General features: G+C 33.9%; 3 protein-coding genes and 1 pseudogene across 3 annotated transcripts; 1 reads left to right on the top strand and 3 right to left on the bottom strand.

Annotated features, from left to right (window-relative positions):
• Positions 1-5,765: 5,765 nt before the first annotated feature.
• Positions 5,766-7,258, bottom strand: LOC122053562 (protein RGF1 INDUCIBLE TRANSCRIPTION FACTOR 1-like). Its single transcript, XM_042615594.1, has 3 exons — positions 6,885-7,258; positions 6,538-6,780; positions 5,766-6,423 (listed from the first exon to the last, which is right to left on the bottom strand). Exons 1-3 carry the CDS (start codon positions 7,086-7,088, stop codon positions 6,154-6,156), a joined length of 717 nt encoding a protein of 238 aa, XP_042471528.1. The 5' UTR covers positions 7,089-7,258; the 3' UTR covers positions 5,766-6,153.
• Positions 7,259-17,215: 9,957 nt separating this feature from the next.
• LOC122050198 lies at positions 17,216-18,121 on the bottom strand. The gene has a single exon (XM_042611126.1). It carries the CDS (start codon positions 18,119-18,121, stop codon positions 17,216-17,218), a length of 906 nt encoding a protein of 301 aa, XP_042467060.1.
• Positions 18,122-18,480: 359 nt separating this feature from the next.
• LOC122050197 (glutathione S-transferase T3-like) lies at positions 18,481-19,602 on the bottom strand. The gene has a single exon (XM_042611125.1). The coding sequence runs from the start codon at positions 19,600-19,602 to the stop codon at positions 18,481-18,483; it is 1,122 nt and encodes a 373-aa protein (XP_042467059.1).
• Positions 19,603-21,241: 1,639 nt separating this feature from the next.
• Positions 21,242-22,195, top strand: LOC122050196 (annotated as a pseudogene).
• The last annotated feature ends 2,126 nt before the right edge of the window (positions 22,196-24,321 follow it).

Below are 24,321 nucleotides of genomic sequence, written 5' to 3'. Positions count from 1 at the left end.
GGATTCTCATGAACATTTCGTCCGTTCATTTAATAAAAATTATATTTTTGTGAGTTTTAAATTACTATTGCTACTAATATTTTATGTTGAAGACCTATTAACTTCTAATCCATATTTTAAATTATAATTTTTACAAATATCATATAAATTATTTCTAATATTTTCAAAAGAAATCATAAAATAATTTTTAAGTTGAAATTTGAAGATGCTCGTGAATATTGCGTCCGTTCTTTTAATAAAAATTGTACTTTTGTGAGTTTTAAATTACTGCTGGTACTAATATTTTATATTTAAGACATATTAATTTCTAATTTATATTTTAAACTATAATTTTTATAAATATCATATAAATTATTGTTGGTGTAATCGATCTCTTGCCAAAGTTGACCAAATTGACCAAGCTCAAGTGGACTGGAATTGAGTTTCAATATTTGATCAATATGTTAGTTGGTTGAGTGAAGAGTCAAGTAGATCAAGGTTGATCGAATATCTAGTAGAAAAGTCCAAGTGAGTCATGATTAAACAAACACTTGGCAGTCAAAAATCCAACAGCAAGTTGGCAAGAGAAAAGCTTATATGGGTTATGAAAGATTGGACACTTGGCAGTTGGAAGTCCAATTGAGAGTTGGCAAGAGAAAAGTTCAAGTGGATCACGGATGACCTGACACTTAGTGATCATAAGTCCAAGTGTGTCACGGTTAATCAAACACATGGTGATCGAAAGTCCAAGTAGATCACGATTGACCAGACATGACATGAAAAGTGAAGTCCAAGTGGGTTATGGAGGACCCAACACTTGACATGAGAAGTAAAATTCAAGTGAATCATAGAAGACCAAACACTTAACAATGAGGGAAGACCTAATAGGTCATGGTTAACCGGATATTAGGCATGGGCAAGAAGTCCTAACAGATTAAAGAAGACCAGATGTTTGATAATGAGGAAGTCTTAGTAGGTTAAGATTGTCAGATGTTGGGCAAAGGAAATTCTAGAAAATTGCAATCAACCAAATACTATATAAATTGTAAGATGAGATTTTAACTTTGGAAAGATTGAAATAGAGGTAACAGTCAATTGCCAAGAAGTAGGGATCAATTGTTAAACCCTAAATCCCAAATTCGAGGTTTGAGAGAGTAACTGGTCGGCTACCAATCGATTGTTGAAACCCAGTAATCAATTGCTAGGTGAAAATCAACCTGACAGTAATCCTATAAAAAGGGTTTCATGGTGATTTGAAGGCGTTGGTACTTAGGGATTTGAGGATGAAGTGTTGCTGCATTTTCATAACAAGTAACAAGAAAGTGTTCAAAACGAGATTCATGTAAAGTTGTTTGCTTCGTTTCATTTGTATTTATATTTCGTATCCTTGTTGTATTGTTGTAAAAATAGATTGTACGCCTTCGGAAGGTGTCCGAGAAGGAGAAGGATAGTAGTGATAGTTCGTTATGATTAGGCGAGTGGTGAACCAAATAAAATCGATTGTGTTTGTGTCGTGCTATGAGTTTGCTTCAAGTTTTCACTACGCAAACCATATCAAAGTAAGAAGAGCTATTCATCCCCTTTAATTTGCACTGGTTCTAACAATATTTTTAAAAATCTAAAAAAGTCGTAAGATAATTTTCAAATTGATGTTTGGAACTTGGGCACTGCAAACGTTTGATCCACTTTTTTAATAAAAATTATATTTTTGTGAATTTTAAATTACTATTGTTGTTAATATTTTGTGTTTAAAACACATTAACTTCCAATCCATATTTTAAATTAGAATTTATAATATCATATAAATTATTTATTTTGTATAATATTAGCAAGATCAAAAGAAAAAATAATATTTAATTGAAATTAAAGCATCATACTACATAATTTATATTTCATATAAAACATCTGATTTAAATGTAAGATCTAAAATAAATGTAACTAAATAAATATAGGAGTATGATAAAACAAAATATATATTTTTTCCACTTTGCCTTCATTGCTAACACACAAAAGGATAAAAATTTCATTCTTAACATATTCATTGAAAATTAAAATTATATTTAAAAAAATCATTCTAACGTAACTAAATGAAAAGTGCGATAATAAATACTCGACAGTTGTATTATTGAATATTTTTAAATTTTTAAAAATATTACTACATATATTCCTGTTGTACAAATAAATATACATTGATATTATTAATATGTTATTTAAAAAATAAATATAATAATTTTTTATATTGAAATAAATCTTGTAATAATTTATATATTGAATTTTAATACGTTGGTACATTAAGTAAAAAATTTTGAGATCTCATTTTATTAATTTTATAAAATATATCTTATTATTTCATTATACTGGGATGTAATCATAAATGAAAAATAATATATATGAATGAGTTTGTCAATAGTTATCCCAAATATGATAACATAAAAATATTTTATTATTTAATTTATTAAAATTTTCAATTAAATCTTTTTCGGTCTCATCAACTTTTTAAATTGTAAGAGTGGGTGTAGTTGGAGAACATGTTTAGCATATGAATTAAATAATTCTTGATAAAAAATTTCAAATGTACATTTAGACCAAAACAAAAAGAAATGTGTATTTTCTTAATTTAATATTAGAATATTTAAATAAACTTAAAACAATGCCTCTGCTGATTGGTGAAAATTTGAACAATTGTGTTGGGAAAGGTTTAACTCTAAATTCAACAAGTGCTTCATTTTTACGTATTCAATGACCCATAATTATCACCCAATCAAAATTTATAGAAGACTGCAATATTTATATTTTGCAGCATTTTTCAAAGATGAAAGAATGCTTTTCTCAAAATATTTAATAAAAAATATAGACGATTTTAAAGGGAATATCCTTAACTTTAATTAGATCGCTTCGGTATTTTCTTGAGTCTCGACTCTGTAAGTTGCTTTGAAATCTATACTCAGAGTCATTATTTTTTTCTCTTTCCAACACTGAAATGAACTTCTTTCTATAATGATAATCTCAATTAGTCTCATTAATTATCTCAGGATGATCGATACGATTCCACAAAAATTTTCCACCGATCACCACGATAAATTGAGAAGCCCGACCCGGTCCCACGGAAGTTTCCCACCGATCATCAGGGTAAATCAGGAAGCGCACGCGGTGGCCAGCCCAGAAGTCCAGCATTCTTTGATTACGTCCCTCATTTGGAGGAAAAATTCCTGCAAATATACTGTAACTGTGGTTCAAACCGCGGGCGCATAGAAGACAACCTGAATATCTTACCGCGACACCATGACCCAGGGACAACTTCTTTCTATAAGACGTCTTATAAAGTTGAATTCAAAGAGAAAAGTTGGTGAAAAAATAATGGAATGAGCAACATATTTATAGAGTTTGGGAAATAACATTAATCATAGTGATTAATAAAAAATAATTAAATAATCTTAACAATTAAAAATAAAAGAATAAACATTAACAATTAAAAAAAAAAGTTTCAAACTATACAAGTTGTTGGTGTAAAGATCTTGAGCGTAAAAATAATATAAGTGCAGCAGAATAAACATTAACAATTAAAAAAAAAAGTTTCAAACTATACAAGTTGTTGGTGTAAAGATCTTGAGCGTAAAAATAATATAAGTGCAGCAGAATAAACATTAACAATTAAAAAAAAAGTTTCAAACTATACAAGTTGTTGGTGTAAAGATCTTGAGCGTAAAAACTAATATAAGTGCAGTAGAATAAACAATAAGATTTATTTCTAGAAAATTCATACGAACAAAAATGTATGCTAGTTATAATGAGAGTTATATTTTTGTTGTGTAAATATGAATTCCCGACAATAATTTTATCCTTGATAAATCTTAGCACGATCAAATGATCATGCCTCTATGGTATCCACACGAACACGTCCATCCATCTCACGAACTCACGATTTGAAGAAGAACTAACTTTATGGTGCTAACCACTTAGAAGGTTCAGCTAAAAAGGGAAAAAGAGGAAGAAAACAAGACGATTAAGAGTCTCTCATGAAAAATGACCTCAAAAGACCTTTTATATTTTTTCAGGAATACCTAGAGTTTCAAGAAATATGAAAAGTCTTTACTTTTGGTCTTCTTCCAATAATGATATCAATTAATTTTCATTAATCTATATTATCCTCTTAATGGACTAGATTTTAGTATATATTGGATTAACCATTAACCCAATAAATTTAATTATTTTATAATTGGTTCTTAGAACTAATACTAACAGTTGGTATAACCTAAAAAAAAAATTTAAATGAAAGGTTCAAACCGTCGATACATGGTTAAATTTTGTCTTGCATCATAAGGTGGGCTCGTTACGATTCCAACCGATTTAACCGAATCAATCGGTAACGGGCTTGTTGACCTGATTATGGGTCTAGGTCAGATTCGAAACAACCCCGGCCCATGATTGGGTCTATTTCCACATAAGCAATTACTTGTATTCACAACTATCAAACCAAGGCCAAATTATTTCAGCACCATAACATTTAAAAAAACAAAAACAAAGCTATATAATCTTGAAACGCAAATAATGCCGCAAAATCTCACAAAGCATGAAATTAGGAATGATACTACGGTATTTTACTGAACCACATATCTGACTTTTACTAATACTCAAATCACGCACCATACTTTAATATAAAGTATATTTACCGAATCAAACGTCTCTCCACGGACTTATCTGACAGTACGTGCCACTAAAGAGCATTTAAAATCTTAAAAAATGGATCAAGTTAGTGGATTTTAAGAGCACTATTTCTCTATTAAAAAGTTTTAAAAAAAAAATACTCGACTAGATTGTGATTGAGTCGAGATTAAAATACGTAAATGAGAGTCTCAAAAATATAATAATCTTTGATTTGGATTGAATCCGATAAGTTTAAGGTCATCAGTTTTAATCAAAACTTGATTTGGATTCATTCGAATGTTCAAGATCATCAATAAATTTTGATCAACTTGAACATTCGAATGAATCAATCAAAATTAATAAACTTTTAGAAGCCTCATCATGTCTCCGACCTTGATTTGGACACCTTACATAAGTCATTTTGTGTTTTTAAAATTTTTCAACGTTAAATAAATTTAACACAAATTCATCATTGGATTTAAATATATTATATTTACTAATAACAGGATCAATGTCTTCCTAAGACTTTCCTAACTGCTCAAAATTTTAAAATTTAAATATTCTATTATCATGATCAAAATTTGACCTTAGATATATTAAAATCAATCCAAACTAAGACCAATACTCCTATAAGCCTACCAAGGCTCACCATGTACTCAAACCTTAATTCCTCAACCTAGATAATAAGTCATGAGTTCCTAAAATTTTAAACAATTTTATATGATTTGACACAACTCACATTGTACTTAGATAGTTGCACTCCTAAGAGCTTATTGAGTTTCATCATTTTTCAAGACTCCTAAGAGCTTATTGAGTTTCATCATTTTTCAAGATTTTAAATGTACTTTATTACTTTTAGTACTTAAGTGAGTCAGATAAGCATGTGTAAAGAGGAAGGAGTATTTTTATATATCGGCATAGTGTCTTTTTCTCAAATATGGAAGGATCAAATTTCAGCTCCAGTAAATTAATGGATGAATTTTCCTTATTCTAATGATTAATAAAAAACTTCCTTGAGACAGACTAGATTGATCACCCATGATTAATCAATGTAAACTAATACCTAGTATTAACTATAAAATATATATATATATATATATATATATATATATATATATATAACAGAAACCCAACAACTGGAATCAAAGACAAAACCACTCGTCTACCATTACAGATTAAGGCAGTAAGATTTACTCTTTTTGTTTCTTGTGTTTAATATGGTATCTCATTTGGAGGAGGAAAGGGATTTAGAACAATGCCTCATCAATTCAGGCATATGATCAATTAAGATTGTATGAATTCTTAATGATGCCTTTATTACATTAATGTGAAGAATAATGGAATCAAATTTAAAACCCAGCTTAAACTCTACTTTATCTTCTTCTCTTCTCTTCTGTAGTTCTTGGTGTGCAGCATTATTCTTGGCTTGGAAACATCGAAATCTAAGTTTCAAAAAAAAAACTCGTTTTTTTATGTGTTTTAATGATAAAAATGTTACCTTTCTGTACTTTACAAGAGGAAGCGGGTTAATCAGGAGGCAAAAGGGGCACGGTGCGGGATGCCCTTCCGCCTCCTCGAGGCGGCCGGCGGCGGCGGAGGGGGCTCAGGGCCGCGGATGTCGTGCCCTGCTCCTTCTCGCGATCCGCCCACCCACCTCCCTCTCCGCCCGGCCTTCCTCTCGTCCGCCGCCGCCGTTGTTGATGACTCCCCGCCTCCGGCCCCGCCGCCGCCTTCGGCCGCCTCGTCGTCGCCGGGAGTGAGCAAGAAGGTTGCGTCTCCGTTCCTCTTTATGCCCACCAACTACATTAGGTTTCGCCCGTTGGTTAATTTGGATTGATTAGGTCGCAGGGGCGAATCAATGACGATGCGATGCGGTGCGAAGAGGGGAGAAGGAATGTGGGTGGTAGAACTAACCTTGCAACCGAGGGAGCAGAAGCGGAAAAGGTCGAGGAGGGAGCGGGCGCAGATCTCGCATATGTGAGGGGAAGAGGAGGAGGAGGATGCGCCGGCGACCCGCCCGCCGCCGCGTGGCTGCGGCCGCTCATTAAGAAACAGCACCCTCGCGCTGTTGATGACGTAGGTCTGGACGCCGCTGATGTCCAATATCTTCTGGATCTCTGCGACCCGTACCACGTCGTGGTACGACGACCGCCGTATCTGCCGCCGGCAACAGACATTACGAAAAGAAAAGCAAAAAAAAACAGAAGGGGGAAGAATCAAATCTATGGCTATGAAAGGATGGGGCAATACAGCCGACATACCTGAATGACGCGGTGACCAGAATGGCTATCCGAGCGGCAATAGAAGCAGAAGGAGGAAGCGGCACCGCCGCAGTCAAGGCAGAACATGTTGCACTCGCTGCGGGGCGCCTCCGTGTGTAGAGCGCAAGCGGAGAAGAAATTCGTGGAGAGCAGGGTCTCCAGCCACGGCGGCACCAACGACGCCGCCACCCGCCTCATCATCATCGCCGCTCCACCAGACCGATGCCGCCGCCTCCAATCAATACCGCTTCCGTAAGACGGTGGCGGAGCTCCACCGGCGACCGAAGCCGAACTAGTCTACCGGGAGAGGAAAAAAACAGAGACTTTTGAACTCGGCAACGCAAGCAAAACGCAACAAACCAAAGCGACGCGAATGGAGGACCTTTTAGCATACAGATCAACGGCTTCCATCTGTCCAACTGTTGACGTGGACAACCCAACGCCGCCCGATCCTTCCGTTGCTTGCGTCTCTCCGTCACCGCTCCACAAGAAAGGTTAAGGGTCGGCAAATCCAAGAAAAGGATCCGCTGCTCCAATCCCAACACCAAACGACCGCATACCATCCCGTCTCACACGACACGTGTAACCGCCAAGCGGGTCCCTGCAGAGTCTCCACTCAGTGACAGCGGAGTGGGCACTACGTACCATTGAGACGATCCACGATGGGCCAACACGTGGCGCAACGTACGACCACGGTAGCGTGGAGCGAAGCGTGGCTGTGGCGGCGCGCGCGCGCGCGTGCGTGCCAGCCGTCAATTGTGATTCTTCTTCACAAAATTACCCACGTAAAATTAATATTTTATTTTATTCCTTCAACGATAAAATAGCACAAAAATATTTTTTTCATAAATAAAAAAAATAATAAAACAATGATGGGGAATATTGGAGCCATTAGCTAGTTGGACGGACGATCCAATGATGGAGAATAATAAATGAGTTGGATTGGAGGGGGATTAATGTGGTGTAGCTGGACCCGGGTGGCCCTCTATGGCTGTATCTGATAGCCCTACTCCATCTAATTTATATTCTAATTGAGCGCCTAAGCATGTGCTTATGGAACATTAAATCTATTTCTAGCTTTTTTTCTCCATATAATCATATTTCATTAAGCCTTGTAATGATATTGTTTGAGTCGATCGGAATGTAATCGAGTGTAAGTTGTCGAGACTAGAACTAGGGAAAAGAGGAGTTTGATTGTGGCTTAATTGGTAAAATGTTTAGCATGAGAAGGTCCCATGAGTGAGGAGGGGTGTGTGGTCCACGGGATGGATGAGCACATGGCTCGCGCGAAGGTGACTCGTCGGCACGAGGAGAGAGTTATGGGTTGATTCGGTTTAGTTCTTTGTTTGAATAGGGAAGTAGTTAGATTTGAAGTGGACAAGGACAAGGTAATGTGGACGTTTGGCTCAATTGTTAGAATTGACTTTGTTCTATGAATATAAGTGTGAAATCTAATGTAAATGAGAGAATTGTATTGGTGAAAAAAATATATATTATTTTGTTTTCCAACTTGTGTATTTATCATACAGGTTGAAAATTTTCTTTTCTTGTAATGTTATTAGTCTTTTTTTTTCATCTAGTAAACATTTTTGTGGCACATCAACATCTCAAAAGGCTATATGTACTTGTGTGAAAGTATTTATGTATGTTTGGAAAAATATTATTAGTTTTTTTTAAAATAAATATTGATTTGAAAATATTTTTAAAAATATAGAAAAAAATCATACTTTATTTTTTTCCAACTTGTGAATTTAATATACAATTTGAAAATTTTCTTTTCTTATAACTTTATTAGTCTTCTTTTTGTTTCATCTATAGCAAATCATCTTTATATTTCAACATCTGAAAAAACTATGTGTACTTGTGTGAAAGTATCTATCTATACTTGACAATATATTATTATTTTTTAAAAAATAAATATTGATTTTGAAATATTTTTAGAAATATAAAAAAATCATATATTTTTTTCAACTTGTGTATTTATCAAATTGAAAATTTTCTTTTCTCCTAATTTTATTAGTCTTTTTATTTCATCTAACAAGTCATCTTTGTAGTAGCACCTCAACATCTCAAAAAATTACTTGTGTGAAAGTATCTATGTATGTTTGAAAATATATTATTAATTTTTTAAAAATAAATATTAATTTTACAAAATAGAGTCAATGGGGTTAATTTGGTATAAGCTCTTGGAAAACTTTTAGCCTAGAGAGGTTGCTCAAATAAGTTCCTAAAAGTCTCTATTATTATGCTCACAATCTTTAAGGCCTTATTTTTAATATTTATTTTTTTAAAAAATATTAAGGCCTTTTTTTTTTAGCTTCAAGAATTGTTAAGACGCCTGGATGCTTAGAAGTTCATCAATCATTAAAGGTCACTCATGCTTAAACGGACTAACAGAGAGATAAAGGAGAAAAATATAAAAACTAATAATCCTTCAAGAAATTTATTCATCTTAATTATAGAATCGATTAAACTTTTTCCCTTTTTTACTTTCCTCTGCAAAAAAACACAGCCAAATTGTATGATTTTCATAAACATTTATAATTGAGATCAAAGAAATTGACAATACAATTTTTTTTTTAAAAAAAAATAGAAATCCTACACTTTCTAGGATTTACAATTCATATCTACATCTATTTGAATAACAAATTAAATATCATCAATCTCAAAATTCATGGTTCTTATTTCCTAGGCTTGGGCTTGGGCTTGGCATGGCCTTTATTTGGATCATCCTTCATCGAAGCCCTTTTCATGTTTTAACACACTGTAGTTCATCAACATTTTTGACTAATACAATTATATTATCCTAAATAAGTAATTAATTATCACAACCTTTAAATCTATAATTAAAACAGATATTCTATAACTAAGCAAACAAATCCACATATTTTGTTTTTTGTTTTTTTTTGTGTGTTTTTATTTATTTTTTTAATCTAGGAGCCGGCAAAATATCCTCGACCTTTAATTTTCTTCGCTCGAGTTGATTTTATCTAGCAAGGGACATGAATTTAGCAAGTTTGGAATCTTTTCCAAAGATTTCAAACAGATCTAGTTGAATAGCCTTTGAAGGATATGACCAATGCTAAAATATCACTTTTTGGATGCTGACCTCTGCCGACCTTTTTTGTTTTAAAATTTTCTTTTAAATAATCATTTTACCCCTACTTTTTTAATCATTTTTTTGAAATATTCTCATAGTTTTTTTCATTATTGTCTTGCACGTGCAATTATTGATGGTAGCATATATGCGTTAGTCAGTAGCGGTACAAAATGTAATTAAGTTAAATCGATTAATTCAGACATTTAATAATAATAATTATTATTATTATTATTATTGTTTTTTAATAATTATTTTGATTTATTTGATTCGTGTCAAATTTAACATTCTGAATTCAATTAAATACGTCATTGATATGTTATAAGTAGTCGATTGTATAACTCGGACTAATAAATTAGACTCGGCTGATAAATCAGACTGAGTCAATTAAAAAAAATAATTAATTTAGTAACTGACCTAATTAATTAATTTTTATTAGTAATAACTTTAAACCCCTTCATTTTATAGCAGGTTGTATTTTACCCCCCTCTATTTAAAAAAATTACACTTAACCCACTTTTGACATAAGTAAAAAAAAATAAATGACCAAAATAATCCTAACCTAAATCAAACTTTTAGAAGAAAATAAAAAATAAAAATAATTTCGTAATTTTAACTTCGGTCAAAGGGGGATTTAAGTGTAGTTTTTTAAATAGATGGGAACAAAATGCAACCTGCTATAAAATACAAGGGGTTTAAAGTTATTAACCCTTTAATTTATTCAATTTTAATAGAAAAGTTTGATTGGTTAAGTTTCTCTAAAAAAATCAATTAATTCAATTTTGGTTTGTTTGATTTTAACGGTTCAGATTTTAACCGAGCTTTGTGTTGGTGTGAAAGTAAAGTGATAATATTTGAAATTAGAAGAGGAGTTTTGCCGATATTTATAAATTCTATATAAAACAATAATAATCAAACTATATAGGCATTTTTATAAGGCAACAAGAGTAAGAGTAAGTGTAAGAGTTTAAAATATTGGAAAATCGATTTCTACTATTTTAGATTTATTGATAGGAGAATGTCCGATGTCGTGTACCTTTATAATTAATTAGTAAAATTTAAATATTTCGATTATTATAAAAAAAAGCTTAAGATAAATATTTTAAAAAATACTTTAAAAATTTTAGTATTAAAAATTCATTGGGCGCTATAATTTTATTATTGTCATTTTTATTTTCCATTCTCTATAATTTATCTCTTCATATTTGATAATATTATATTAGTATGGGGTTAAAATGACAATAATAAAGAGGTGTTTTTTCAATACTTGCCAACAAAATTAGCAGCTTAAAATTTGTCAATGCAAAAATATAAAAGATAAAATGAAAAACTATAAAGGTCTGGGGGTGAAATGTTTTTTTAAAATAATAATAATAGTGTAATTGACTAGTCCTTATCACTGAATGAATTTGGGCATAGATTATATTTTTGCTAGATGAACTCATCAGAAGCATCCGTACAATAAGACTTTTAATTTATTTGGTTGACTTACCAAAGATAACCAGTTAGTTAAACAACCGGCCATGACTTATGATAATGAAATTAATCTTCAAAATTTATCGTTGTTTCTTCCAAAATCTACCTCCCCGTTAGCTTTCCCTGATGGCAGGGATGAATCTGTATAGAGATTAGCATGCCCAATTATAGCTTGTCTATGCTATATGCTTTTTAGTCAGCACTAAGTAATCAATTTACATTAATTCATTTTGGAATGATGTGTATAGAGGGTGCAAATCTAATCTCTGTGCATAAAATATCAGATCGGTCGAGATAAAATTTATCTAATCAAATTAATCAACTTTTTATCATTTGAATCATTCTTTTATTTGCTACGCAAATATGTAATTTTTTGTCACTTGAATCATTCTTTTATTTACTGTGCAAGTATGTAATTATTAGTATAATATTTCTAGGTCAAGGTTGATCAAGTTGACTAGGCTTTAGTTGGCTCAAGCTTGAGTCTTGATGTTTGAGTTTCGATATTTGACAATACATTAAGATTGCGAATGTAATTGTCCGTTTGGGAAGATTGTTGATATAATCCCCCTCTGGTCAAGGTTGATAAATTAGATGTGAAGAAGAGTCAAGTAAGACAAAGGGTTGACTGGATACTTGACTGGGAAGTCCTAGTGAGTGAAGCTAGGCAGATTGAAAGACCTGGTGAGTGAAGCCAGGCACGTGGAAAGTTAGGAGGATCAAGGATGACCGGACACCTGGTGTTTGGAAATCCAAGTAGGTCAAAGGATTGACCGGATACTTGGTAAAAGAAATCCAAATGAGTCAAGGATGATCGGACATTTGGCGGAAGGGAGTCCAAGTGAGTCATGGAGGACCGAACACTTGACACGAGACGGTAAGTCCAAGTGGGTCATGGAGGACCGGACACTTGACACGAGACGGTAAGTCCATGTGGGTCAAGGTTGACCGGACACTTGGCATAAAGAGAAAAGTCCAAGTGGATCAAAGAGATTGACCGGACACTTGGTGAACGAGTCATAGCAGGTCAAGGTTGACCGGATGTTAGGTATGATGTTCCAACAGATCACGGTTGATCAGATGTTGGAACTGGGGACCCTAGACTTGGTTTAAGCAAGTCAAAGGGAGATCAATTGATCAACTGATGGATTGAACAGTGGTTCAATTGATCAGCCGATCGATTGAGGCTGTGCTGCAACAAGCAGTGGCCTAATCGATCGGTCGATCGATTTGGAGCTTATATCGCACGCACAGAAGCGTTCCCAAACTATCAGCCGATCGATTGGGCTTCTCCAATCGATCGGTCGATCGATTGAGGAACTGGAAATCGCGCGCAGAAGCTGAATCGATCGGGTGATCGATGCAGGCGATTTCTAGAGAGCACAGAAGCGCTCTGAATCGATCGACCGATCGATTCAAAGTCTCCCCAATTGATTGAGAGTCATTCAATCGATTGGGATCCGACCGTTGCGCAGGTTATAACCGTTGGCGAACGTTTTCCTCCGAGGGTCTTCGATTCCTCTCTAGCGACTACAGCGCCGATTCTCACGAGCTTCTCCACACTTCCACAACCAGTTCTTGAAGGCTCTTGGAGATAAGTGTAGTTACACTTCCAAGGTTCAAGAGGCAACAAGTAAGCAAGAAGAAAGAGTTTTTATTTGTATCTTTGTATTTTCTTTTTTCGTGTGTTATATTTTTGTTGTGTGGATTTGTACGAGACTTCTCCGCCTCCGGCTGCGACCGAGAAGGAGTATTTCATTAGTGGAGAGTGAGTCGTGTGTGGATCCTTGGATTAATTCACCCCACCTCCCTCTAGCATATTTCGACCCTGACAGTAACGGATGCATTAATGTACCGATTAATAATGAATTCATAATCGATGATTTGAAATGGTCAACCATTGATAGTTAATAGTTGGCATTTTCGAGTCGGGCAGGGAAAGACACTAGATGACTTTTAATCAGTCATTTACTGCTATAAAGGGGTCGGAGGTCATGTATAAGAAGGTCATAACTATGAGAAAAAGGTGTGTGCAAGAGCAAAAGTAAAGAAACTCCTTCCACCTTCATTTTCCCATGCTTTCTTTGTCATGCATTCCACTCGACGACTCTATCTGTGATAGCGTTCGAGTACTCACTCAATTCGCTACGAACAACCTGTGTTTGGATATCGATGTGGTCTTCCTGTTGTATTCTGGAAAATAGACGTCTAACATAATTTCAAAGCACAATTAGAGAGAATGAATCTGTTTTAAAAAAATTACGCCAAATGCAAGTCTCAATTTTCTTTTCCTACTCAACTTCCCGCCTCCCTCTCGGTGACTTGGCAACTCAGGCACTCAGCCGACTCACTAGCTTGGGCATTCAACGGCTCAGGCACTTGACAACTCCGTCGACTTAACGTCTTGCCGTCTTAGAGACTTTTGAGAATACAATTAAAGTCTCACATTGGTAATACATAATAAAGATTATAGGTTTATAAAATAGAAGATATTTTCATTGATATGAGATCTTTTAGATAGAGTCCAAAAATAAATCCACGAAGTAAGCTCAAAGTAGATAATATTATACTATTGTAAAAAATTCATGAATTTAAAAGATGGAAGATATCTCCATTGGTATGTGACATTTTAAGTAGAGACTAAAAATAAATTTATGAGAACTTAGATTTAAAATAAATAATATCATACTATCGTGAAGATATGTGATTTTTTTTAGTCATAACATAGACCTCACAGTAGCTCGCTCAACTCGACAACTTGGAGTCCTCTCGACAGCTCGACCACCTCGAAGTCCCCTAGGTAGCTTGGTCGCCCTAGTGGATAGGCCGACTCAATGACTTGGCACATGGCTAGCTAGCTTAACTTTCGACAACACTCGGCATGAGTATTTGGCATCCCTTTCAGGAGTACTTGTGTCTTGACTTGGCACTCGGCAACATGCTCAAGCGACACTCGACTTCCCACTCAGATTCAGGAAGCACTTGGGCCGCTCGGACTTCGCAACACTCAGGACCGAGAGCATTCGACATTCGGCCAATGACATCCCACTCGAACTCGGACAACTCAACAGTTCGACCTAACCAACCTAAAGGCTAGCAATTTGAGATTATTTACTCGAGCCATTTTAACAGATAAATTTGATTTTAATTTATAATTTTAATTTAAACTATTCCCCTATAACTCCAATAAATATCTCCAACTAGACTGTGGAATATTATCCGGCAGTTTTCCCTGTAAGGACAAGGTTGAAGCTCAATTGTGACTTGAGCAATACCTTTTGAGCCTTCTATATTGAGTTGGATGCTCAAGTTGCTAAGTTCGATGCTCGGGCAACCGAGCACCTTGGAGATTAAAGAAGCTATTCAGGTTGCCGACACTTTGTAAGTTTGGAAGGTGCTCAGGTTGTCAAACACTGAAATTTAATATAAACTCAAGCCATGTGCCTTAAGTTTGTTAACTTATGTGGTAAAAAAGTAATAACATTGACGCCAAGTGCCTCTTCGTGATCCGCCCCAAGGTTTGTAGAAGGATGGTAAATTATGGTATTAAACGACCTCATAGGTGAAATAAATTTATTCCCTAAGAAAATGAATCTTGGGGATTCCAACTTCACTAGGGTATGCCAATTCTATGATCCTAAAAGTAACTCAGCTATACATGTAAAAGTTCAATTTGTTAATATGGAGCTAGGATGAACTATTCTTGATGGTAAAAAGGTGAATACGTTCGTCCCTAGCGCCCTCGTCAATCCGTCCCAGGGCCAACACGGAGGAGGTAAATCACGGACGGCTACTAACCTTTGGAATAATAACTATGATGAACTATTCTTGATCATTAATCTGGATGACGTAAGGATCATTCTCCGGATATTAATTGTAAGAGCATTCATATTATATATCCTATTTAAAAATTTTATTTTAAATTTTAAATAGGATGATTAATTTTTTTTTTATTAACTATCCTATCTATTCCCTAAATTATATATTCAGTACTTCTCTAAATTTAGAGAATGAATTTTATTTCTTAAATATTATAAAGGAGAGAAAATAAATAAAGAAATTGATATATGGTGTATTAAAAAGTATATATATTCAAATTTAATAAAAAAAAATTATCTTAAATTATACATTTTTGATAGAACAATTAACGTGGAAACTCACCTAATTATTAGTCTTTAATACAATTTACAAAAAAATCTTGAATTTTCGTCGGCGTAAAAATATTTTGTCTTGTTTAATTTTTAAAGTATTAGTATTATGATGATTAAATTCAATGCATTAAATAGGCACGTGGATATTTAATTTTTAAAATACTTATAATTGGTCACATTCATGCACTTGATTTAATAATAATAATAATAATAATAATAATTTTGTAAGGAGGACGGTGGAGAATTGATTTGACAATATTTGATTAAGTAAATAATATTGAAAATGACAATAGACTAAGTCACTTGATTGTCATAACACCACATCGTCGAGTGAGTGTCTTTATCATCACACATCACCACTTGCTATAAAAATTAGCAGCCTAAGGCCTATAAATATAAATTGCACCTCTAAAATATTATTTGGCGGCATATGATATAGTTAATGAATCACCGGCAATTGTCATTTTTTTAATTAATCTTGAATTTAAAAAAAATGATATCTATTTACATCAATTAATTTTAGAAATGATCCATTTAATTTTTATAAAAAAATTTCATCGATCATCAAAATAAATTAAGAAATACTTGTATAAATGACCCAACAATCAAACGTTGTTAAATTAATTATTCATTAAAAAATTTTATAATTTAATCCGTTGGAAATAGTACTCTATCATTAGATTTCTAAGAGCATCCATAATGCTCTAGCATTATAACACCCACCACATCATCAAAAAGTATGGGGCCCACTGCCACATATTCATTATAACAACATCCTTCTTTCACTCACATCTCTTTTAACGTTAATACCCATTATTCATGGGTCTCACCGTCCACTCACTCATTTTAACATTATATCATATTAAATAAATATGTATTAAATATGTTTTAAAATATTTAAATTATTATTATTTTTAATAATAATTTTACGTTTAAAAATAAAATTTTATTATTTTTCAAAAATAATATTAATTTTTTAAATATATTTATTAAATAAAATAAATGTTTGTGAGAAAACGAAATTAGAATGTTAGGAAAACGAAATTGTAAAGTTAGGAAAACGAAATTACAACTGAACACCTAAAATTATAAAGTTGGGAAAATGAAATTACAACTGAACACCTAAAATTATAAAATTGGGAAAACGAAATTACAACTGAGCAGCTAAAATTACAAAGTCGGGAAAATAAAATTTATTTTAAATACTAATTCACGGATTGTTATTGTACAGATATGCTCAACTAAGTCGGTGTGAAGTTGGTGATGAACTTGAGTGTCACGTAGCTTAGAATTTGTTCGAAGATAATCTTGAAATCCTCGGTTTAAGCCATGGATAGGTTGTGCGAGTTCGTCACTTTCATCGTTGTACCAATTTGTCACATGACCTCCTTCATCCTCAACAATCATATTATGCAAAATAATGCATGCTAGCATGATTGTTTTAACTTTTTCCTATACCAATAACGAGTTGGACATCTGACAATTGCCCATCGAGATTGGAGCACCTCAAATGTCCGTTCAACATCTTTTCTTGTAGACTCCTGTATTTCCTTAAACAACTTCCTCTTGAGATCCTCCGGACAAGGAAAAGTCTTAACAAAAGTAGCTCACTCGCGATATATTCCCTCTGTTAAATAATAGTCCTTCGTATATGTAGTATCGTTCACCGTGAAATTAATCTCTGGTATATTTCCTTGCAAGACGTTGTTGAATATGGGAGATTCATATAACACGTTAATATCGTTACGTGAACCGGCGACCCCAAAAAATACATGCCATATCCACAAGTCATGAGACGTGACCGCTTCAAGTACGATTGTTGGTGACTCATGCCCCCTTGTAAATTGACCTTTCCAAGCAACTGGACAATTTTTCCATTTCCAGTGCATACAATCAAGGCTACCTAACATGCCAGGAAAGCCATGTCTCTCATCATGCATTTGAAGAAGACGTTGAACATCATCAGCATTTGGCCTTCTCAAGTACCTATCACCAAATATTTCAACAACGTATTCGCAGAACTTGAAAAGGCACCTGATGGCAGTTGATTCACCCATACGTAGGTACTCGTCAAGATGATCGGCAGGGACTCCGTAAGCCAGTTGACGAATCGCAGCGGTGCATTTTTGTAGTGGTGACAACCCTTTTCTTCGTACAGCATCGTCCCTTTGTTGAAAAAATGCTGAATGATTCTCTAATGCATTTACTATGCGGAGGAATAACTCTCTTCGCATTCGAAATCGTCTTCGAAATATTTCATCGTGATATACCGGGGTTATAGAGAAATAATCATTGACAAGTCTCTCATGCCCGGCTTCACGATTTCTTTGGACGAACCTTCTTCTGCGCATGTCCCTCCTCTGATATGCTTCCATAAGTTGTTGGTGTTGTTGAAGAACCAATAACATAAGTTCTTCACCCGGATCATAAGCTTGCTCATCGATTTCAACATGGACTTCGTCTTCGCTTGTCGAGCTGGAACTTGAGCTAGAGCTGCTTGTAGAATGAGACATTTTTGGAGGAAACACGTTTTAGTATATGTGTTTGAGAAATGGGATGATGGTCTATATATATTGTTTTTCTCATGCAACGGCTAGTTTGCAATGATGAGTATGCAACGTCGCGTTGCAACGGCTAATTTGTAATGGTAAGTCATGACCTAGGTTTACGCTTGGTCAAGGTCAACCTTGACCTACTGGTAATTGCACCAACTAGTTGTAACAGCTAATTTCCAACGACTTGTTTATAACGACTATTTTACAAAAATATAATAATTAAAAATCACATTAATCGAAATGAGAAATACAATAATTAAAAATTACAAGCACTCAAAAATATAATAATACTAGAAAATGAACGTTAAGTAAACAATTTAGATATTCCATCTCGACCTAATATCCTTGCATAGACATTCATGTATGATAAGCTGCTCCTTTGTCATCTGCGAGGTGTCTTTGTTCAATATTTCATACTCCTTCAACTTCAAGCGACGATTCTTAGCTTTAGATTTGGACAATGCAGCTTTTGCCTTAATCTCCTCTACTTCAAGTTGTTTTTGTTTCAAATCGACTTCGGACTTCTTCACGCTTGTGTACTCAGTGAACTTTGTGATAATATTGTTGTAGTTTACTGTCAGATCCTCCATGGTCGATTTTACTTTGTCTTTCCCCTTTCTTTTTGCTGCCTTTTGCCCCATTGGACGAGTATCTTCATAATCCAGGTCTATACTCACATCTTGGTTGGAGGAGGTGTTGCTTGCTCCAGACTCTGAGGTCCTCGTCTTCTTTGTCGCCACAAAGTGATCAGCGGACTGTGGAGTAAACATTGGACGGTCTTTGACAATTCTCCACACATGTTCGAGATTGAATGCAACACCATTATTTTCAGATAGATATTTTTCGTACGCAAACCTCAATATATCTTCATCACTATGACCACTTCGATATGAACTATAAATACTATTGTAATTTGCGTTGAATCGATATACCTTCTTTTGGATTGTATTGTGCCAATGTGACCGTATAACATTTGCACTTCTGGTGTTTGAACCTTGGGAAAGATTCTCATTGTAGTAGCTTGCAACCCGTCCCCAAAAAGCATCCGCCTTTTGATCATTGCCGATTATTGGATCATCACTGATAGTGACAAAACTTCTCGCTAAGACCTCGTCTTCAACCTTTGTCCAACTTGAACGCTTTCTTGTACCCTCAGCATTTGAAACCGTCTTTTCTAAATTGACCACCTCAATTGGGGATTCACGGTCGGAAAGTTGAGTTTCCGGGACAAAAGTTGGAGTTGCAGGTTCATTCGACATTGAAGGAGTGAAAGACATACCAGTTGTGTGCGGGGTACCATATCCATGAACAACCGACGGCGTGAAATATGGATGACTCATGTTTTGCCAATATTCGGCTGGAAGCGGTTGATATGGACCTTGAGGGGCATAATTTCCAAACCCTTGGACATTTTGAAGATTTTGTGGAGGAAACGGCATACTGGGAAATGGATATGGGTATTGATAATTTGGTGGAATTTGTGGATTCTGGGAAGATGAATATTCTTGCGAGTTGTTTGTAGAATTCAAGAAATTGGAAAAAAATGCCCTATTATTTTCATCCATTTCGGATAGAAAATAAGATGGTAGGAACTTGAAAAAATAGACGGGGAGAGAATTTAGAGAGTGAAATTGAAAGAGTAGTGAGTGGGAATGAAAATATGTGCACATATGGATGGATATTTATAGTCAAAATTTCAAACTAGCCGTTAACTAGCCGTTAAAAAGTAATCATTTTATTAAAAATTTTAAATTAAATAGCCGTTTTTTTTTTAATGAATTAGCCGTTGCTTTTGTTTTTTAAATGAGCCGTTGTCTTCTGTTTTTTTTTTAATTTTAGAGTTTATATTTGTATTAAAAAAAAATAAAATATAGCATGGGGTGGGCCAGCCCTGGCCCACCCCAATGCTGCTTGAACGCGTTCAGAATACTGAACGCGTTCAAGCGGTTTGAACGAACGCGGCGTTCCACAACGCCGCGTTAAAGCAACAGTGGCGTTATAACGCCGCTTTAACGCGGCGTTGTGGATGCCCTAAGAGCTAAGAAGACGTCTTGTCATTATATCCTTATCCTGAGATTTCAAAATATACATTTAGAACCTTTAGAACTTCGAATTTTGAATGACGAGTGCAATACAACATATTGATTTTCAAAATTTCTTTTGTAAGGAATGTAAAGTGGCTGAACTCCTCCCGACGAGGGCAAAGTCAATTAATTTATTAGGGTGTCTGTAATGGTAGATTTATAAAACCCAAGAAGTTGAATTTTGTAAACCCAATTACATTGCATGACTTCAAAAAGCTTAGAATTAAAGAAGCCAACATCTAAAATTGGATGCTGGCTTCATATTACTTTTAAGAATATAAAATTAAATGTACATGGGTCCCATGCTAGTTGTCAAGTAAATATTTTATTTTTTTATTTTTTTAAAAAAACTTAATCAAATGAGACAATAGACAACGTTCATTTTTGTCAAATGAACGACAATATTCATTTTGCAAAACTGACCGACAATGTTCATTTTGCAAAACTGACCGACAATGTTCATTTGCCAAAATGAACGTTGTCTGGCAACGTCTATTTTTTTAGACAACGGTAAAAAAAATGGCAACGTCTATATTTTAGACAACGGTAAAAAAAATGGCTATTTAATATTTTAGACAAAGTTGTTTGATAACGTCGTTGTAAAATAGCCGTTATAAACTAGCTGTTACAAATTAGTCTATATATATTAATGTGGAAGTTATGATTCTTCATTCCATTGTATTTCTGATTTGAACCACTTAAAACTTCATTTATATTCGAAATGTCTGAAGATTTTCATCGCTCTAGAGAAAATAATATTCGTGAATTTTGGAGAAATGAGATGTGGGAAGATGCGGAAGATGATGCTGATCGAATGATGATTACGCTACTTGAGCAGGAAGAGCAGAGACGTCAAGAAACTCGAAGTTCTCGAAGAGCTACAAATCAGAGGTATGTGGACCGGGATCGTGAAGACGGGCATGTTCGCCTTGTCCGAGATTACTTCTCGGATGTTCCAACATTTCACGCTGAAGTCTTTCGACGACGATTTCGCATGCGAAGAGAGTTATTTGTTCGCATAGTCGATGCCCTGACAGATTATTCAGAGAATTTTCAGTGGAGGAGAGATGCAATTGGAAGGAAAGGTTTGTCACCACTTCAAAAATGCACGGCGGCTATTCGTCAATTGGCATATGCATCGCCCGCAGACTCTTTAGATGAGTATGTACGGATGGGTGAGAGAACTGTCCTTGATTGCTTGATCAACTTCTGTCGATGTATGATCGATGTGTTTGGGGCACGATACTTGCGAAGACCCAATGCTGCTGACACTCAACGCTTGCTTCAAATGCATGAGCAGAGACACGATTTTCCTGGAATGTTGGGCAGCCTTGATTGCATGCATTGGGAGTGGAGGAATTGCCCCGTCGCTTGGAAAGGTCAGTTTACTAGAGGCGATTATGGCGTCCCAACAATAATTCTTGAAGCTGTCGCGTCTGCAGACTTGTGGATATGACATGCTTTTTTTGGCGTCGTAGGGTCGCGTAACGATATAAATGTTCTTAATGAATCATCGTTATTTAACGCTGTCCTACAGGAAAATACTCCGGATGTTAATTTCACAGTAAACGACACATCATATACAAAAGGATACTATCTGACAGATGGTATATACCCGGAATGGGCTACGTTCGTGAAGAGCTTTTCATGTCCCGAGGATCCCAAAAGGAAAAAATTCAAGGAGAGACAGGAGGCTACAAAAAAGGATGTGGAGCGAGCATTTGGAGTGCTCCAAGCTCGTTAGGCAATAATTAGAGGTCCTGCACAATCTTGATACAAAAATGACTTAAAGGATATCATGTATACGTGCATTATTTTGCACAACATGATTATTTAGGATGAAGGAGAGACATCAGTCAATTGGTTGGATGAAGACTCTCCTCCACCGGCACGAATAGTCATGAGCTCTATCCCAGAATTCCGAGAGTACCTCCAGAATTATAGCTAGTTACGTGATAGAGAAGTGCATCACCAACTTCGAGCTGACTTAATTGAACATGTCTGGACACGTTATGAATATAATTAGTGAGGAATAAATTAATTATTAATTAATTCTGTTTTAATTATGCACTGTGTTTTATTTTATGATTACATTGTAATGATTTATTTGTTAATGTTGCAAATTATTAAATTTTCAATAATATTTTTATGAAATTATTTTGTTTGTAAATAAATTTAGTGAACAAAAAATGTAGCTAATTATTATATATTAATTATTAAATTAATAATTTATTTAAAAAAATTAAATAAAACTAATATATATTATTAATAAATTAATTAACATGTACATTATAAATATATATTTATGATAATATATAAATAAATAGTAAATATAAAATATAGATAATGAAGTGGTGGGTCCAATATAAAGTTGTTTGTTGAATTTATGATTGTAGTAAGATGTTTATAAAAGTTATAGATTTTTTATTTTTAATATGGCAGTGATGTGGCATAGTAAATCCCACGATAAATTTGGATTTATAAGTTTAGGATTACGGTTATTCTTGGAACTTTATCACACTCAAACACTGCCTCTAGGCCTCTCAAATGGAAGATTTTTTTAAAAAGGTCTATCAAATAAAAAAATTAACAAAAGTTCGAACCATCCCATTTTTATTTTAAGAATAGTAGTGGATTTTTTTTCTGTGTTTCGTGGGTGGGACCACCAAAAAAATATTAAATAAAATTATACATAATAATATTAAATGAAAATAAATAAATAAATATGTGTAATTTGATAATATATGACTCATGGAAAGTTATGAAAAGATTTTTTTTAAATAAGGAAGAGAGTAATATGTTTTTATAATTTTTATGTGATATCGACTGTTTAGAGTTTTAACATTGTAGATGCCTAATTATTCCAACAAAGTGAATTTAAGAAAGGAAAAAATCTTTTTTTTAATAAGAAAATTATGAAAAAATCTCAATCACTTTTTGGATGCATTATTTAAGTTGACTTTTTTTCCCTATTAGTAATAACTTAAAAATGAATCAAATAAATGGAGGGATATTAAATAATGCTCTTTTTGAAATCGAAACAAGCATAAGATATATAATAAAGTGTATGGTCGATGAATTGCAACGGGTTATTAGGGCATCCGTTCTAAATGAGTTCTTTTTATAATTCAATATGTGACATCAACATTATCAAAGTTTATTAAAATATTTCTAATAGTTGGAATTTTAAATGAGATTTTTTTTATGATCAAATTCAGTTTTTAACAGTTAGAATTTTAAATAAGATTTTTTATGATCGAATGCATAACATTTAATTACATGTCTATATGTATATCACATTAATTTTAAGACAAAACAATATGTTTGAGTTTTCACTACTACTCTTAACCACAAACCTTAAACTCTACTTTTATAATTGTTCAAACTTTTTTTATTTAGTTGTTTTTATTTTACAAACCTTGTACTGGAGATGTCCTTAAAAATATTAACAGTTCACGTGATTTAATGAAGAGAGATCTATTAGAATAAATAAGTGATATCATTTATCTGTATCAACAATCCTACTATAAATAAATTACGAGGAGTATTTTATCAGAGAGATCTATATTACTATGTAGATATAAATGCCCTCAAATCAACACCATTTTAGTGATGATTTTTAAAAGTCAATACCATTTTAATGCGATATAAACTCTAAAATAAGATATCATTATGTTGATGTATTTTGAAAATTAACACCATAGTGCGTTGTTTTTTAAAATACAAATACAGTATCACAATAGTGTAATTTTTTAATTGCATACCATAATGATTAACACGAAGGGTAAAATGAGAAACAGATGCACCCTTTAAAAAAAAAATCTTAAAATTAGGTGTGACTTTTAAGAATTTCATAATTTTAAGTGCAATTTTTTTTTATAAAGAAAGGCGATATTGATTTGCACATATTGATTTTTAAAAAATTTCATGGACCACTAAGATTAACAAATGCAATGAAGATCAAATCACAATGATTATAATATTATTATGTGATTATTTATTCTACCAAAAGTATCTTTAGTTCTTGTGAATGAGTGCTATGCTAGAGAAAGTGGCACTTAAGCACCAATAGTT

Source organism: Zingiber officinale, chromosome 3A (assembly GCF_018446385.1).
Source record: "Zingiber officinale cultivar Zhangliang chromosome 3A, Zo_v1.1, whole genome shotgun sequence".
Classification (NCBI taxonomy): domain Eukaryota; kingdom Viridiplantae; phylum Streptophyta; class Magnoliopsida; order Zingiberales; family Zingiberaceae; genus Zingiber; species Zingiber officinale.
This window is presented reverse-complemented; position numbering and strand designations above follow the sequence as displayed.

Coding starts and splice junctions, on each gene's coding strand:
- LOC122053562 (XM_042615594.1), bottom strand. CDS start 7,088: ATGATGATGAGGCGGGTGGCGGCGTCGTTGGTGCCGCCGTGGCTGGAG. Junction 6,781..6,884: donor CTGGTCACCGCGTCATTCAG/GTATGTCGGCTG, acceptor TGCCGGCGGCAG/ATACGGCGGTCGTCGTACCA. Junction 6,424..6,537: donor TCTGCTCCCTCGGTTGCAAG/GTTAGTTCTACC, acceptor AACCTAATGTAG/TTGGTGGGCATAAAGAGGAA.
- LOC122050198 (XM_042611126.1), bottom strand. CDS start 18,121: ATGTCTCATTCTACAAGCAGCTCTAGCTCAAGTTCCAGCTCGACAAGC.
- LOC122050197 (XM_042611125.1), bottom strand. CDS start 19,602: ATGCCGTTTCCTCCACAAAATCTTCAAAATGTCCAAGGGTTTGGAAAT.